The sequence below is a fragment of the Macrobrachium rosenbergii genome, chromosome 5 (genome assembly GCF_040412425.1).
Source record: "Macrobrachium rosenbergii isolate ZJJX-2024 chromosome 5, ASM4041242v1, whole genome shotgun sequence".
Taxonomy (NCBI): Eukaryota; Metazoa; Arthropoda; class Malacostraca; order Decapoda; family Palaemonidae; genus Macrobrachium; species Macrobrachium rosenbergii.
The window spans coordinates 57,934,239-57,947,912 of NC_089745.1; the positions used below are offsets into that span (position 1 = coordinate 57,934,239).

At 39.3% G+C, this 13,674-nt stretch overlaps 1 protein-coding gene across 5 annotated transcripts in view; it reads left to right on the top strand.

The window, feature by feature from the left end:
* Positions 1 to 379: 379 nt before the first annotated feature.
* The window catches only part of LOC136838828 (DNA cross-link repair 1A protein-like), a 97,320-nt gene continuing 84,025 nt past the window's right edge, over positions 380 to 13,674 (top strand). For 2 of the 5 annotated variants that reach the window (XM_067104461.1, XM_067104457.1), the window contains exons 1-3: positions 380 to 513; positions 8,400 to 9,280; positions 12,498 to 12,590. In XM_067104461.1, the coding sequence (XP_066960562.1) occupies positions 8,587 to 9,280; positions 12,498 to 12,590 (787 nt within the window). In that variant the 5' untranslated portion in view covers positions 380 to 513; positions 8,400 to 8,586. Of the gene's footprint in view, positions 583 to 620; positions 810 to 8,399; positions 9,281 to 12,497; positions 12,591 to 13,674 lie in introns of those variants that run through there. The other 3 variants (XM_067104458.1, XM_067104460.1, XM_067104459.1) reach the window with 3 other exon arrangements.

Below are 13,674 nucleotides of genomic sequence, written 5' to 3' on the forward strand. Positions count from 1 at the left end.
GCATACTCATTATCAAACTTTTCCATCGCATTTAATTACTGCATGTAACTTACTCTTCTCGTGTTTCCCTTAGTAATTTGAGCCCACAAATGATCCAAATCGGGTCATTTAAATTTTTTTCACTAACGTCCTATGCTGCTGTAGTTGAGTTTAAGCTGGCTTTATACAAGCACGGGCTCTTGCTAAATGGCAACCTGTTTGAGTCATTCTGATGATATGAAAACGACATGGTTATAAATGAGTCATATTATCATACCTTCCCGAGTTGGTTTATGCGAGACCAACGAAAAGATGAGTCAAATTCTTATCTACAGTAGATAACTACGGCAGCGGGGTCCACCCGTCCTCAGTATCATAATACAAGATCAAATCAAGTTCGGTAGGCAATGAAGCGCAGTATAATGTGCCCTTTGCCAAACTAAACTAAGACTATTTTGCGTGGAATTTAGAGTATTTTCCTCTTTGGAAATTTATTGACGACAAGATATTTGACAACAATTCGTCTTTGATAAGGTGAAGACTTGCAATGATCTTTAGTGAATTTGAAATGCAGAATATAGCAACATCCATTTCAGTTCAGGAGTAGGTATTCTCGTCTTGTTCCGTTATTCCAGTTGTTCCACAGCCTTCGGTCGAGAAAAGTGTCATGGAGAAATTAGTGCTTGAAATATATGGCTTGATTTTCTTAACTCCAATTAACATGTTTCGAAAGGACGAATGTCCTTGGCAAGGTCTCTGGTCTGCGACTCTACGTACGTTGGCTAAACCCTTGTCGTTAGGCTCTGACTGCTGCTAACACCTGACCCAAGGTGACCTATCGTATGGGGGGAAGCTGAAAACAATGGAAACTATTGTTTAAGGCAAATCTAAGATTTCGGACCGTCTCTTGGTTTTTTTGTGCGTAGGTCAAGATATTTAGACTAGTATATAGGTTATGCTGTTCGCAACTCGAAAGGTGGCGTAGGGTTAATTAAGGATACCCAATACCGGTACCCTATTCTTGTTGCCAAGGCTTACTTCATGAAATAGGCTAGGTCTTGCAGAAAGCCTTCAGATATTTATGACGTCCCAGTTGAGTCAATGGCTTTTATCCTATAATTATCAGGCTGTATGAGTTCATTAACGGTTGGGATGTGCCTAGCTATGGTCTTCAGCATCCCGACGGCCTAACCCAATCATGTAACCTTAGTTGACTAATCTAGGTTATTAACTTTTGTGAATCACCGAAACTTACAGTCGTTAGCATACGTAATCCAAGATATACAAATTGCAGTAGTAGTTATAGTTTATATTAATTTTTGTCAAATATAACCAAATGTTTGGTAAAACTGAAGACAAACAGCCGCCTGGTTCCCGCTAGTTGGCGACCGTATTATAATTTACCGCCTTTTGCGTATGCTTTTCTCTATGTTTATGACGTGTCTTTGGGTTTATGGTATTTACGGTCTTTTGTTAATGTTTTTACGTTCATCCCAAGGGCTGGTACTAAACACAACGCCCATTTTGCACATAAACTGATAGTTACTGAACAAGTGGGCCGAAGTAGTAGGCCTAGGCTTCAGTTTTACCACATTTTTCTGACAGCTTTTTATCATTAGCCTAAGTTTGGTGTAAATTGCATATTTTTGTGATTCCCAGGTCAAGTGTACAAGTTGTCTAATATTGAATTCTGTATTATCAGGGGTTTTCCAATAGCTAGTGGATTTATTTCAAGCAACACAGCATTAACATTTATTGCTATAAGAAATGCCTTGCAAACTCATTATCCTTCCCTTTCTTGTAACATTTTGGGGAAACTTCATGGGAAGCCTGTGTTTAGATGGATAAAGATGAACTAGGGGAATGAAATGGAAGAGTTACAGGGGCACTTTCTATCCTAATCTAACATAGAGTGCCATGTCTTACCTATATGGTGTACCCCCCCCACAAGCATACCATATTGTACCATAACTTGTAAGGTGAAATACAGGGCTGCATCTAAATCCAATCTTCCTTAACCTACCAAGGATGCAAATTCCTACTAGAATGGAGGAAGTACAGTATAATGTAAGATATGTGGTATATATATATATATATATATATATATATATATATATATATATATATATATATATATATATATATATATATATATATATATATATATATATTACAGTATAGTATTTGTAGGATACGTTTCAGCTTAACCTTCTCCTTACTGATATTATAAAACAAGCTGCCTCTAATTATTTATATAATCCTACAAACCATTGTCTTTTTTGTAGGAATATTTCATAATTAGAGCTGGAAACAGTTGCTGAAACTCATTAACAAGGTGATAAATTTGAGGTTGGCAGGATCCTCTTTCACTTGCTGTAAGTTGGCACTATTCTTGTCTGCTGCGGTCCAGCTAAAACACCTTACTGCTTTGGCTGACCATTGAGATGAGATGTATTTCATCTTTTTTATTTTATGTATGGTGTTTGTATTTTTTGTTCATTATGGACTTGAACAAGTGAACAATGAAGAATGTGAAGGAGGCAATTGGGTGTTTGGTTGCTTTAGGCTGTGAACAACGAAGGATGTGAAGGAGGTAAGGGTATGTTTGGTTGCTTTAGTCAATGTCTTTGGTGTTGGTGTAACCTGTTTTGCTTTCTCCAGTGATAGGTCCTGCAAATAGTGTGCTGGCAGGCCTCCTTTGCAGTGGGCAGGTTTAGTAGTAGCAGAGGAAAGCCAAAAAATGTTTGCCAGTTTTGAAGGAGATTACAGGCAGTCCCCGGTTTACGATGGGGGTTCCGTTCCTACGCCGCGTTGTAAGCCGAAAAATCTTTGAAAATCTTCAAAAGTCCTAAGAAAACCTTAGTTTTAATGCTTTGGGTATATTGAAAACAGTGGAAACTGCATTTTATTGAGTTTTTCATAAAAGAACCTGCAAATGTTGATTATTCTGCCGTTTTGGAGCCATATTTCTTCCGTCGGATCGGCTTCATAACCCTGGAACATGCGTCGTAAACCAGGAAATAATTTGTGATGAATGTATTTGAAAAGCGTCGTAATCTTGGAATGTGGTAAGCCGGACCCATCGTAACCTGGGGACTGCCTGTACTCTGAGTCTGCCCACAGTAATGCTGGAGCTTTTCAACTCCATTCTCCTGGACTGCCTTCTCTGTCACTCTCTGTCTATCCCTACCATTTACTTGTTCTCAGGTTTCTCAAGGTACATATGATGAACCCACACTCTCTGCCAGGGCTGACCCAGGTGTGCTTGCTGAGCTTGACCCAGGTGGAACTGTGGCACATTTTTGTGCTTTGCTTCCCTTACCCTTGCTTTGTTGCTCACACTGTTGAGTGCTAGTTCCTTAAAGGGAACAGCAGTAGTGGTCATCTTGCCTATGGAGATACCATGGTGTTGAGCACAGGTTTTACTCCTCCAGTGCTAGTGTCTGCCTCAATAGGTCTTTTGCTCTAGCTTAAGGGAATAAGACACATGGACAGATTAACGTGAAAAACCATGTCTTGTCTGCCTGCTCCTCATCATCATCAATGTCGTACTCTTTGTCTTCTTCCTCTTCTTCCTTTTGTGGGATGAAAAAGAACTCTCAGAAGCTGTCTCACAAGTTCTGTCCAATTTTGAGTGAGCACTTTCTGTTTCCAGGATTAGCAATGGCATTGTCACCCCACCTGTGGATTAGATGTTTGTGTAATGTAGGGTTGACTCCAAGTTTTCAGAGCATGCTCATGGACCAGTGTTCCATTTCTTTCATGTACCATACAAGGACGCTCAGGACTCTTCCTCTGTTCTTGCTTCTGCCAAAATGCACAGAGAAGAGTCGTTGCTACCTTCTTGCCTACTTGGCTTGTGCATAATCCCATGATCTTGCACAATTGGACAGATTCACGTGTGACAGGTTGCTGATGTATGACACTGCTGATTATCCTGACAATCTGTATGCACATGATTATACAACCCTAGGATAGTTTCTAGTTCATTCCAGAACTCCTGATTTATGCATTAACAATGTTTGAATCTTGTGTCTGCAGACAGAGGGTTCATGCCTGAAATGTCACTACATCACATTATCACTGGGTACTGTGATTATCTGTTTTCCCATAAGTGCATGAACCCTAAGACAGTGCCTGGTTCATCCAGAACTCCCATTGTATGTGTACAGGATTGTGCAATTGTAGATAGAGGGTTTGTACACAAAAGGACCCTTTATTATGGTAAAGCTGAGGATCATGAACATCATGAACATAATTGTGTAGGCACTGGATGTTCCTGGTTCATCCAAGACTTCTGATGTGCACTTAAAGGGCAAATTAGTTTTCATCTGTAGCTAGGAGAATCTGTTTGGACCTGAGGGTCCTTCTTCAGAACCCCTTCAGCTAGAGCTGGAATGGTTTTTGCAGATCATAGGGCTCATTTGTGAGCTTAATGATCTCAGGGAGCAACCACGGTTCATAAATCAATGCAGTCATTCTCACAGCTGTGTCACTACTTGCTCAGGGTGCTTTTGATCAGGTTACCACTCTGATCTGCAGATCAAGTTTCCTACTGTCCAGCAAATTGAGCAAGTTACTATCCCTGCTATTGACACACCAGAGAAAGTTTTACAGGCCAGAGGATGCCTAGACTATGCCCCTTCAAGTTGTTTTGTCAGTCTGCAGAAGCACAGACAAGCTTCCTCGGTAGAAACTCTGAGGAAGTTCTTGCTTCTTAGTTAAGGAATCAGGACCCATGAAGTTAGAAGCCTTGACTTCCTATTTAAGTTGAACACATTCACTAACTTCCTCATCACAGAGCTCTCATCTTCTAATGAGAGGGTGAATTTCCACATTACTTTCTATGAAGAATCAAGTTTAGACAGCAGAGGAGGAAAGTTCAGGCACCTTGATCCACCATGCAGTCTCCTTCAAGCCCTCCGGGTAGCCAAAGTGTACTGTGGCCAAGTCTTCTGGGACACCTATGCCTTATGTGCCCTGTATTGGAAGGGCTTAGACCTTAGAATCATGACAAAGGATCTCAAGTTTAGGCAGCAATGGGGAAATGTCTGGGTACCTTGATCCACCATGCAGTCTCTTTCAAGCCCTCTTGAGTTGTCAAATTGTGCTGCAGCCAAATCTCTTGGGATGGCTATGCACTGTGTCTCCTGTATTGGGAAGGTTAAAATCATAAAAAGGAGCTCAATTTTCTTCTTCCTCGTGAAAGGGCCAGGAGTCTTCCCAGGCCTGGTTTGGTACCCCTATCCAGCTCTGGCTCGAGAAGAATGTAAATGGGAAGAAGAAGGGAAGGGGATGCTAAGGTAGACAGTTTTCTTCTCTAGCTGTCATGAGTAAGGATCAGTTATGTTCTTCATGATGGCAACATACTACTTTTCAAAAACTACTACTACCCCTCTCAGATGCTGATCCTATTTCAAGCCTATACTTCAGGGTCTGTCAAGCTCTGGTCCTGTTGGAAGAAGTGAGGACGATACTGGAAAAGAATTTGTTAGAAGCTGTAGGTGACCTGTCCCATCGTTTTACAATGGCTTTCTTGGTGAGAATTGAAATCAAGGGTGGAGACCAGTCACAGACTTATCTCTGTTGAGCATATTTTGTGTTGCAGACATGAAGCAGATGGAAACAACTTGTACTATGTTGGATTCCATCAGAGAGGGTAACTTTATGTAGCTGAAAGATGCATATTTTCAGATGCCAATCTATCAGTCATTGAGGAAGCACCTTCATTTTGTCTGCAAAGGAACTGTTTAACAGTTCAAAACTCTGTGCTTTTTGATTGCTTACAACCCCTTGTCACCTTGTTGTTAGCTTGGGCCCATTGTCACAGGATACGGCTTCTGTGTCATTACAATGCCTGGTTCTGGCATCATAGAGATGCAGTTGCTCCAGAACAAAGACTGCCTTCCTGCCTTTTGTAATGATGTGGGTTAGTAGTGTTCCTCAGCGTGATCTGTAATCGGTTTTTGAAACTTGGCAACAAGATAGTTTACTGTTGGTTAAAGGGGATGAGTGGCAAAACACTTGTCATCACGCAGCACTTTTACTTCTGCCGCCAAATGAAAAAGGTTAAGGAGAGAGAGAGGGAATATCCCTCACTCACCTTCAATTACCAAGAACTTTCTGTACAGCTGCTGTTGAGTGAGGATGTCTTGCTGTGCTCCAGCTGACTGCTCACTTGGAATTTGGGTTTGATCATATGGAAGTATAAACTGCTACCTTAATGAGTATCCTTCAGTGCAAGCTAGAAATGGTCATTGAACTTGGTAACAAGATGGTTTACTTGTGGTTTTGGTGGTTGAATGAGGAAATATCCCTCACTCACCTGCCATCTCCAAGTATTTGTTCTTTAATAACTGTAGAGTGAGGACATCTTGCTGCACTTTTTTGGACTAATAAATTGAACTTTTCTTCTTTTCTCCCACTGTTTGTCTGCCCCAGTGGTTGGTCAATTGTGTTTTGATCACTCCAGTGCTAAGACACCCTGACAATTCCTCTCAGACCCCATGTTGAGAGATTTTTATGATCTGATGGCTCTTGGCAATCTGTGGTCCACACCCTTTCAGGAAAAGTGGACCATCTTCTGTGAGAACAAAGAAATATCATTCCGAACAGAACTTCCATTCAGTGGATCTCCTTGACTACCTTCATTTAATCAAGCTCCTCTCAGTCATCATGATGAAAGCCTAACTGAGCATAGATCTCTAAAATTTTGAGTGAACTATCTATGCCATTTAGGAGCTTCAATCAGTCTTGTCAGCTCAGGCCTTTGGTTTCCAGGAAGGTATGTGACTTTGTCCTCCATAGTCTTCTTGGGCTCTGTTGACCTTATGAGTTAGGTCTTGGACTTAGACATCACTCATAGGACTGTCATCCCTCAATGGTATCTTCGCTGTCTTTTCTGGTACTAGGGCATTGGAGTTGCTCTTATGGTTGCTAATCCCTGGATTTGTGGTGAAAACTCAGGAATTATCAGGTTGTGGAGGACGCAAGCTCTTGTCTCCTCTCTGTGGAACTTTCTTATTCAGACAAGAGGCTTCTACGCCCAGTGTTAGCTGTGTATGCTAGGGAGTAGGTCTGACCTCTTACTTTAGGAGTGTTGGGACCTCTTGTCAGTCCCAGCAACACAGAAAATAGGTATTTAGAACTCCTCCCTTCTTTCTGGCTTTGGATGCGTCAACTGAGCTTATGACATTTCTGGCAGTTGTCATTCTTACAGCTCTGGCAAAAACTCACTGAGTCACAGCTCTGGCAAAAACTCATTAAGTCATGCCATGGATCTGCTCTTGGCATTTGGGAGTAGCTTTTGGTACACAGGTGTCTGTAATGTTGGACTACATTTACCTCATCCTACCTAAGTGGCTTAGCCCACAGGTTTCCAGATTTTTCCTCTGGGACCTGTGATGGCTGCTCAGTAGGTTCTGTAACCAACTACCCCTTACGGACACAAAAGCATCTTGCCAAGGGTATTTAAAGAGAGTAAGGCTTTGATTGAATGATGAGGGTGACTTGTTTCTATTTATTCTTTGTTCTTACTCCCTCTTCAGAGCAGCAGCTTGGTCTGAGTATGGTATGTGCTGGACCAGGTGTAGTTGTAGGTGGCTACTCAGTAAAGCAACCAGTTCTAGAGCTTGGCAACTTAGATGTGACTCCCTCTGCTCTTTCTTCTAAGAAGGTCGGTTGGGTTGGCAGTAGGGCTACACAGGGTATTTTGATCCCAAGTTATAGCTGTCTCCTGACTTCTGCAATCTCCCCAGGGTAGCATATAATACCCCAATCTTTTCTTACTTGAGTGAGGCTCTCACCCTCACAGATCTTCACTCTGGCCCAGGGTGCTACTGCTCTGTTAACCATATGCTGGGCCAAGTAGGAGTTTATAGGAGTCATTCCATTCATTGCTTGCTTTAGTTACCAGGATTGAGACATTTCCAGAAGTGTTTTCAACTTCCAGTCAGTTTACAGAGATGACCTCTCACCTAAGGAGTGGGTCTCCTGCGTAAAAGGCAATGATTTGTACTTATTTAGGAACAGATGTCAAATTTTTAGGTAGCAATTTACATATTTTCTAGGTATACAGACAGAGCCTTTTACAGCTCCCACTTCAGCAATCCCTCTTTGGCCCTGAAGCTGAAGGAATAAATGCCTAGAGTTGGTAGATGAGTGAGGAATATTTTCCCACTCACCCCCTGTAACCATCAGTTAACTACTTTGTTACCAAGTTCAACAACTGTCTCCAGCTTGCGCTGAAGTACACTCCTATATCGAAGGATCTGGTTTGTATAAGTAATACATAAAAAAATATAAATTACTTTAAGATGGTATATTTATATTTCATAAATAAGAAGTGCATTTCATCATCACAAATACATCTGTATTGATTGTTCCATATTCAATGTTTTCATTATTTTTTCTTTTTACAGATGGTCCAAATGAGTACAGATATGAAGAGCTGCATCAGTTTCATTGCATCACATAGGATTATCTTGTTAAGAAGACAGTATTTGTAGAGCAAACCATAGATAAAGAATTACTAGCTCTCCCTCAAGGGAAGGATCCTTTGTGACTGAATACTGTGTTGAAATATCCAGTGACAGTAAAAAATAAAAAATGGAAGATAAAAGAGTTGTTAATCAATGGGATAAGAGCTCAAGAGTGCCTGGATTTTATTGGGATTCTAGTGAAGGTTCATATTTGATGGACAGCGTACCTGACATAGTAGAACAGGCCCAGGATTTTAGGCTCAGAATGGTTGAAGACTCGGAAGATATTTTTTCTTTTTATTGGATGTCTTGTAAAACTGAGTTTGATTCAAATTCTCAAGGTTTTGATGGTGCTAATGTTGATGACTCTTTAAAGGATATAAGTAGGCCTACATGCCCTGCAGATCAGAAAAGTGATAAGTTAAATTCTTTACCAGTTTCTTTTGAGAATCTTAGTGAACAGAAGCATTTTATTTTGAATATGTTCTTGAGGAATCTTAGACAATTTGGTGAAAAATCTACATGGTCAGGATCATCCACTAACTGCCCTACACAGAACAGTGGTAACAATGTTGCGAAACCTGAGGCTGATGCCTCAAGTTATGTGAAATGTTCCGAGGAAGAATCTGAACTGGATGGCTCGTCATTGTGCAGCAGCGATTCAAGAACTTTTAATAACCATTTAGATAAGTACAAATATGTGAAGAAATTAGTAGTAAAAAGGGTTAAACAATGTCTGAAAGAACGAGGAATTTTGAAGTCAGGCGTGCATCTGCATTTTGGATGGCATCATGATCTCATACACAGGGAACTAAATAAAGGTGAGACTATGAAAGACTGAAGGTGGTATCAGACAATTAGATTATTATGTTGCAGGTATCCCTTGCTATCTAAAAGTAGAGCATTCATATGAAACTAGTAGTATTTTATTAGTAAACCAAATGTCATAAAGTGATGAAGTACAGTAGAGCCCGGGTCCTCGACGCTAATCTGTTCCAGAAGAAGTGTCGAGATGCAATTTAGTCGAAATCTGAATAAATTTTTCTCAAAAATAACAGAAAATGGGTTAATCCACTCTTGACCACCAGTCATTACCCCAATCTTGCCTTTTTATACAAGACATTACACATAAATTACAATTAAATAAGTCCAGAGTTATCTGTTATCATAAACTTGAGAAAAATTGCCTAAGTCACGTCGGCACTAGGCAGCGTGTGGCATGAGTGGATGTAAACACACCAAAGCTCCATCCTGGTGGCCTATCGTGGTAATAATTACATAAACCTTGTTTACGTTCAGTATTAATTAATGGTAAATTTCATACAGGGTCTACAGGAATAGTGTACAAAATCACTTTAAAACATCTTTCAGTAAATGTTATGATGCCCTAACTTTTTTTTTTTTTCCATAAAGTATCCTTGTAAAATGGGTGCGTCTTCTGTGATGGCAAATATATTATGGTAATCGATTTATATGAGATATTAAAATCTTCTTAATTTCTATACTTATAGAAGTTTTAACATATATATAGTAATAATAATGGTGACAATAACAGCAACACCTCTGAGTTAACCTCAGGCTAGCCTCTTCTTTACTGAGAAGCTTAACAAGGTGTAAACATTGTGTTCACTACCGAATGGCACACATAAACATTGCACTCGCTACAGAAACGCACATGTGCATCTCTGTCTAAAAAAAAATGAGTGTGGGACCCTGGTTGCCATGTAATACTTTCTCATCTATATTTCAGAGAGATTACACTTGTTTCCAAATTAACAGTACGTACAATATGTACTAAATTTCTATCATCTAGTATTTGAGAGAGACTATATGTGTGCATGTATGTATAAATACTGTACACAGTTACGTAATATCCAAATGTCTGAATCTAGATAGCCAGCAATGTTTTGCTTCATCGCACACCTGGCAGTTCAGTAGTGGGCAACCTCCAATACTGTTTGTTTTCCTCTACACCCTTCAAGCCAAAATCTTAAGAGGCCTACCATCATGTACCAGGTACTATGCAATATCAAAGGGGTAAAAAAATGGAGTTTATAAGGAGAGAGGAAGTACCCTACATAGAAAACACAAAATCTTAAGAGGACTACAGTACCACCTTCGTGTACCCAGTACTATGCAATATTAAAGGGGTAAAAAATGGAGTTTTGAGGGAGAGAGGAAGTGCCCTACATAGACAACACAAAAATATAATAATGACTGGTATGTATAGTAGTAAATGAACATCAAAAGGGATAAGTAAGAAAACCTGAAATTAACTCATTTTTCATATTACTAATTGGTATGAAATACTGTGTAATTAGTAAAACTAGTGTACTGTACACAGAAGGTAGGGAATGTTAATATTTTAGACAAATGAAGACATGGAATCCTTAAATACTAGCACAATCATATAAAAACATTATACACACATTGCTACTACCTAAATTAAAGTTATGTCTGGGTTTTGGAGGTGGAGTCTTTGACTTTCTGGATTTAACAAATTGGTATGACTGGAGAGCTGTTTGAATAAATAAGACTATTTTTGGTTTAATGGTTTGCAAGAAAAACATTTTAATTTGTAAAAATATCGTTTTAATCTTCATCAGATACCATTTCTGATGCTTGTGCCATGGTCTAGCAATATTAGTCCTATATACTTTTGCATATTATTGCATCAAGTTTCCCTTTGTCTTTTGTTATTCTATTCCCATCTGGTTTCATCTGTTGCATCAAGTTTCCTTTTGTCTTTGCCATTCCATTCCCATCTGGTTCCAACTGCAGTATTGCATTATCCCTGTAGGGGGTTAGTGCTGTCAGTGCTTCTCGTGGTGCACTTTAGACCTTACTTGGGTCTTTGCAGCGTCCCTTCGGCTCCTAGCTGCAACGTCTCTCATTTCTTTTACTTCACCTCCATTCATATGCTCTTTCCACCCTCTCTAAAAATTGTTTCCTAATGCAACTGCGAGGTTTTCCTCCTGTTACACCTTTCAAACCTTATTACTGTCAATTTCCCTTTCAGTGCTGAATGGTCTCATAGGTCCCAGCTCGTGGCCTTTGTCGTAAATTCTGTGTTCTGCCTTTGTTTTTTTCCATTCCATTCCCATCTGGTTCCATCTGTTGCATTAAGTTTCCCTTTGTCTTATGCCATCCCATTCCCATCTGGTGCCAGGTACGTACTTCATTAAGTATCCCTTTGTCTTTTGCCATTCCATTTCCATCTGTTTTCATCTATTGCATAAGTTACCTTTTGTCCTCTGCCATTCTGTTCCCATCTGGTTCCATTTCATGACCAATGGTTTCTTTTAGTAATTTCAGTGACTAATTATCCATGTTCTTTTAACAAATTTTAGTGCTGTTCTCAGTTCTCTTGGAGCTATATCAGTTTTCCTCATTCTAGTGTCCTGCATTGTCCTGTAGCTGTACCTGTTGTCATCTTCAGGGCTTTTCTAACCTCTTCAGATGTCACTTTAGTGGCCCTCATATCAGTATTCTTTTTATTTGTCTTTGTGAAAGTAGTGCCTGCATTGCTCTGTTATATCTTTCTTTTTAACTTTAATTTCTGCTTTTTCATGTTATAACTTGCCCCTTTCACATCGTGCATCTTCCCTGTTTGTGTACTAAGATTCTGAATGTATTCCTCCCAACTCTGCTTTTCTAAATATGTTTTGATATTCTAACCTTTTTCTTTCTTCCATTGTCAGGCCTAAAGTTTTGAAAACATAATCTCCACATCTTCCTGTTTGCCCATGGTACTTGACTTATTATCCCCCATCTTTTTTCTCTAGACATCCTTATGCTCTTTTTCTCCATGTCCGCTATTAAATCATGAAAGTTCACTCCTTTTTTTAGTTGCTCTCCATTCATATTTATTCCACCATCATATTATTTGACACAATGCTGTCTTGATCTCATTTCTAGGATGTTGGGAGTGTGGACTTCACATAGTGTCTATTACTCAAGTTTTTCAGTTTGTCAAGTGTCATTTATAGGTTCTGGAAAGGATCTTACAAGAAAAAAGTTTCATTTCTTTTTTTTCAGAGCCTGCAAAGACGCTTCGAAAGAAGTTAAGGAAGTCACTGGGTAAAACAATGCCAGATAAGGCCCAAGAGGATTGCTCTAATTCATATCATGGTAAGACTATTAGGAGTTTAAGAAGCGATTTTGAGATAGTTTCATGCGATAGAAAAATTCAAATACAAACACTTTCATTTATGGAAAGACAAATGGCTGTATTGTTAAAATAGGCTGTGTACTTTACGTTACATATCAATAATTCATGATTTTGACACTTGTTCTGTTTGTGGGCATGGTGAGCTTGAATGTGTAGCATGTGGAAGTTTTCATTTGGTACTTGTCAGTCTGTGAGTAAATTTAGCTTAAATGTTCAGGTTGTTGCTAGTACACATGATTGTTATTTCATAGGTCTGTACAGTGACTTCATTGTATGAATTGCTGTCACTTCTGGTTTTGTTATTTCACAGGTCTGTGCAGTGACTTCATTGTATGAATTGCTGTCACTTCTGGTTTTGTTATTTCATAGGTCTGTGCAGTGACTTCATTGTATGAGTTGCTGTCACCTGTGGTTTTGTTATTTCATAGGTCTGTACAGTGACTTCATTGTATGAGTTGCTGTCACCTGTGGTTTTTTATTTTACACCAGCAGTATGCTGATGTAGTACATGCTGTGTGTGTGTGTTTGAATATGCTTGATTTGTATGTTTACTTTATATATGAAGGAACCAATCACATCTGGATGGTTGTGACTTTGACTTTGTTGATCTGTGATTAGGCTAGTTTTTAGTTTATTTAATTTTCACTGGTACATTTTGTGCTTGTCTTGATGCTGATGAAAGGGCTAGATTTTTTCCTTGCTTATCCAATAAAAACTTTAGTAATACATGGTGTCTAGTGTATATATAAGAATGTAATGTGAAGGTGGTCTTTTTTTTTATGGTTTCACTTACCTGCAGTTGGAGAATATTTTGTAATGAAGTATAAAAAATTTAGAAATTACCAATTTCATTTCAAATTTAACTTACATGGCTGCCAACTTCTTAGACAGGATCTCATATGATTCATCCTTGGGTTATTGTTCATTGTTCCACTGATTCTCTGTAAGCACTTAACCTGGTTGATACAACACGAGAGTGCATGAGATAGTGCTAATGCTAGTTATGCCAAACCAAAAGAGTCCTTTGAATCAGAAAATTGAGTT